The 4,703-nt window shown below is 43.2% G+C and overlaps 1 protein-coding gene across 4 annotated transcripts in view; it reads left to right on the forward strand.

Moving 5' to 3' along the window:
• Aplp2 (amyloid beta precursor like protein 2) overlaps positions 1-4,392 on the forward strand; it is a 63,110-nt gene extending 58,718 nt beyond the window's left edge. For all 4 annotated transcript variants that reach the window (XM_010640099.3, XM_010640097.2, XM_010640098.3 and 1 more), the window contains 3 exons: positions 575-649; positions 966-1,121; positions 2,944-4,392. In XM_010640099.3, the coding sequence (XP_010638401.1) occupies positions 575-649; positions 966-1,121; positions 2,944-3,045 (333 nt within the window). In that variant the 3' untranslated portion in view covers positions 3,046-4,392. The remainder of the gene's footprint in view (positions 1-574; positions 650-965; positions 1,122-2,943) is intronic.
• Positions 4,393-4,703: the final 311 nt, after the last annotated feature.

A 4,703-nucleotide genomic window follows, 5' to 3' on the forward strand; every position in this document is an offset into this window, starting at 1 on the left:
TGAGACAGGGTCTCACTATGTAGTTGAGACTGACCTGGAACTCACTATGTAGCCCAGGCTGGTCTCGAACTCACAGCGATCCTCCTGCCTCAGCCTCCTGAGTACTGGGATTACAGGTGTGCACCACCATGCCCTGCCTCTCCATATTCTTTTAGCATTTTCTGTCACTTAAATTTTTGGATTATCTTCCAGATTATATAGTGGGTTTTGTTGTTTTTTTGTTTTGTTTTGTTTTTTGGTACTGGGGATTGAACTCAGGACTTTGCACTTGCGAAGCAGGCAGCAGAACTCTGACCCCAGATTATATCTAGATTAACTGAATGTATTTAAATGTGGCTTCTTGGTGAAAATCCTTATGAGACCAGCCATTCACCTATACTAATTTTGTTTACCCTCCCAGCCAGGGTTTTGGTGAGTGAATTTGGATGAATGTGACAGAACTGATTGGCTAGTAGGGGTCCGACAAGTGTCTGTTTCCCACCACCAGATGGAGTAGAAAAGAAGCAGTGATATTTATACTGAATTTCACCTTGCACCCAATTGTTGGTTGCTGACGTCTTTGTGATTATTTCAGGTCATTGATGAGACTCTGGATGTTAAGGAAATGATCTTCAATGCTGAGAGAGTTGGAGGCCTCGAGGAAGAGCCGGTATGTGTAGGGCTGCAGAGCCCAAAGCCAAAGTTCATGTCAGTTTGAGCTTCTTCCCACCTTCTCTGGCCTCATGGGCAGTGAAACATGCCTAATGTTTCCAGTTAATTTCCCATACTTTGGGTGAGAAAGCTGAAATGAAAAATCCCCAAGGGTGCTGGCCAGAGTGGGCTTTCTCTGCAAAGTAGATGGTTGTTGCAAAGCAGGATCTTTGTGTTGCCTTGGGCTTCAGAAACCTCATGTGACGTTTTACTTGCTGCCTCACAACTGCCGGATGGTCATGGGACCAAGTGCCCTGTTTGCTTTGTGATCTTAGGAGTCGGTGCGACCTCTGCGGGAGGACTTCAGTCTGAGCAGCAGCGCCCTGATTGGCCTGCTGGTCATTGCAGTGGCCATCGCCACGGTCATCGTCATCAGTCTGGTGCTGCTAAGGAAGAGGCAGTATGGCACCATCAGCCATGGGATTGTGGAGGTGAGGGCAGGGCTCTCCTGCCTGAGTGATGTGAGGGTGGGAATGGTATGGAATCTAAGCATCTCAGTACTGGACACACTGCCACCACCAGTTATGGTACTCACTGTACATTAGGTCACGTTGGGGAATCAGCTCTAACTCAACTCTGTCTTTCCTGCTGCAAAGGGCTGTTCCTGCCTTTCAGTATTAATTTGGGTTTTGACTGAATATTTGGAAGTCCTAAGAACATTCTGTGCTTTGGATAGTAAAATTTTTTTTCTCAGAGTGTTCCTAGAGTTTTCTTTTTTCAGATGTGTCAGATATTTAAGAATGTATGAGCCGGATGTGCTGCAATCCCAGCACTCAAGAGGCTGAGGCAAGAGGATTACTGTGAGTTTGAGGTCATCCTGGGCTACATAATGAGCTCAAGGATAGCCTGAACTGCAGAGCCAAGACCCTGTCTCAAAAAAAGAATGACATGAGGCCAGGCATGGTGGGGTATGCCTGTAATCCCAGCACTGGGGAAGCTGAGGCAGGAGGATCACTGTAAGTTCAGGGTCAGTCTGAACTATATAGTGAGTTCTGAACTACATTGTGAGACCCTGTCTCAAAAAACCAAAAAAAAAAAAAAAAAAAAAAAAAAAAAAAAAAAAGAATGAAACAAGGGACTGGTGCTCTCCCTGGTGATGCTGTGGATCCCATGTAGGGATTTGCTTATGCTAAGCAATTAAATGTTCTACCACTGACATACACCAGTTTGTCTACCCTTTTTAGTAGATGCATGTGTTTTATTGCTTATAAGCTACTCAGGCACATCTCTTGTTTTGTTTTGTTTTGTTTTGAGACAGGGTCTCACTATGTAGTTGAGTTGAGATTGACCTGGAACTCACTATGTAGTCCAGGTTGGTCTCAAACTCACGGCAATCCTCCTGCCTCAGCCTCCCAAGTGCTAGGATTACAGGCATGTGCCACTACGCCCGGCTATATCTCATTTTTTAATCATGAGAGAAGGGAACCAAAGAGAGCAATCAGGGGGGTGGGGGTATAACTCATAGCTCAGTAGTAGAGCATTTGAACAGCATACCTGAAACCTGGGGTTTGATTCCCAGTACTGCAAATTTAAAAAAAAAAAAAAAAAAAAAAAGACATACAGAAAGAGCCAAAGTATTTTTGGAGAGTTGAAGGGAGCTAGCATGCTATTTGATCATTAATGGAAAGCTCTAAAAGGTTTACCATCACTGGTCTAGAGTCTTTTGAATCTAGAATATATATAAAGAATAGAACATGCTCCAGAAAATGCATTCAGATGTCAGTTTTAGTAGTTTTGTTTTATCGGCTTCTGAAGACTGGCCAAGATGTGGATTTCTGGAGCGGGAGCAGACCATAAACCATCGGGCCTGCTCCTTATTTCATAGTTGATGTGACACTCAACTGTCGCAAGGAGCAGAGACTGTCTTGACTGTCACTGTGGTGCTGTGAAATATGTTCGCCACGTGGACCAGTCCTGCAGGACTCTAGCTTCAGAAAGAAGCATTGTCTCTTGGACTCCTTTCTTGTTTATTTCTCTGCAACCTCACCAGCAGCTCTCATTTGGTCTTTCTTTGTTTTTGTTAGTACCTGTTTACAACATATAGCTATTAGATGCTCACTGTAGGGAGATGGTACATGTGCAGAACATAGCTTAACTCTTTTTCATCCCCCTCTTCCCCTTCTCACTTGGTCTTTCCTGTGGGAAAAGATCCTGAATGGGCTTTTTGTCCCAGGGGATTGAGCAGCATGAAGCTCCTGACCTCTGGACCAGACTTGCGGCCCCCTCCATGACCTGTAGTCTTTGTTCTTCCAGGTTGACCCCATGCTCACCCCAGAAGAGCGTCACCTGAACAAGATGCAGAACCACGGCTATGAAAACCCTACCTATAAGTACCTGGAGCAGATGCAGATCTAAGTGGCAGGAAGCCTGTGGCACCCGAGTTACAAAATGGTGTGGGCAGGCAGAAGAGTCCACCATTCTGGATCAACTGCCTGCCACCACTTAGCACCAGAGGGTCTCATCTTCCATCCTGACTCCTGGCTCATTCAGACTATAAAATACTACTATAGAATTGCAATTTCCATTCTTTTAAATGGGTGAAAATGTTAATATAACAATATATGATATATAAACCTTAAGTGAAAAAATGATCTATTGCAGATATCTGAAGGATGTAGTTTTCTTTTTTAAATTAATCAGAAATCCATTTCTATTGCATTGTTTCACACATGCTCTCTACATAAATGGAAAATGTTGATTTTTTTAATGGTAGATTGTATATGCAGGCTGTTTGTTCCAGTTGCATTGTATAAATCAGTTCTAGGCTCATTTACTGTCGTAGTTTTTATTTAAAAAAAAACAAAACAAAACACTAAAAAAAGATGCAGTATTCCCTTTTTAAACTTTCAGAAAGTTGTTGAGAAAAAAGTGGAATGGGGAACTGTAATTGACCATTGACAACATCATGTTACCCTGGCTAAGTGACTTACAGGACCAGTCTCTCAGAAGCTCACTGTTTCTATGCTGGCCCCTGTTGCCAAGGATGACCAAGGTGTTTTTGTTCTCAAATCTTTCGCGAGCTGAATGCATACAAATGAGGGTATCCACTGCTGCTTTTCCTCCAAATCCAGTTCTTCCACAGCAACTAGCCTGTAGTTTGTGTATGACATCTTCACTGTTTGTTGTTCACTAACTGTGACATTTTACTCTTCACTTTCCCTTCCAAAGTATGTCCAATGTATGTGTAGTCTCTTCCTCTTTGGATGTCCCCTCCAGGGCACTGACGCTGCCTTCCGTCCATATCCCTGTGCCTCCCCTGTCCCTGGCCTCTGGTGTCCGTTCAAAGAAGACTACAGTAAGCAGGTGGCTGAGGACCAGGAGAGAGCCCGGGGCTCTCGATGTTGAGAATATTTTCAGCTGTACATGAACCTGGATCTGGAGACTGGAAAGCTTTGAAGATTTTGTTTCCTTCACATGAGTCTTTGTAATGCTTATATAGTTGATGTTGTTGCTCACAGTTTTTTGTTTGTTTCTTTCTTTTTTTTAATCTCAAGGTTCTGGTAACCAGTGGTGTTTATTTTGGTTCATTTTTTCTAATTTTCTGTGACTGTTTTTTTTTTTTTTTTTTCCCTTTTCCTCCCCTTTGACCCTATCCATGCCTCTTCCCACTATGCACAGATTAAACTTCACCTACAGACTTCTTAATATGATCTGTGGAGAATGTACAGAGTCTAAACACGTCAATAAATACTTTAACTTCCACCAAGACTCCTTGCTCTGTTGACCTGTGATGACATTTTGCTTGTCCTGCGTTCAGGGACATTGGGTACTCCTGCCCTGGAGGATCACTGTCGGGACACAGATGGTCTGTGGCAGCCCAGGCAGATCTTCATCTTTCAAGTTCAGATTCCATTTTCATTCAGAAAACAAGGATAGGCTGCCTAAGGCATTTGTGCTGGAAAATTGAGACTGTTAAAATCTTTTTTTAAAACTTAATTAATTAATTTATTTTGAGGGGGTACTGGGGATTGAACTCGGGACCTTGTGCTTGCAAGGCAGGCAGTGGAACCACT

Source organism: Fukomys damarensis, unplaced genomic scaffold (genome assembly GCF_012274545.1).
Source record: "Fukomys damarensis isolate Sample0158 unplaced genomic scaffold, DMR_v1.0_HiC HiC_scaffold_16, whole genome shotgun sequence".
Lineage (NCBI taxonomy): Eukaryota > Metazoa > Chordata > Mammalia > Rodentia > Bathyergidae > Fukomys > Fukomys damarensis.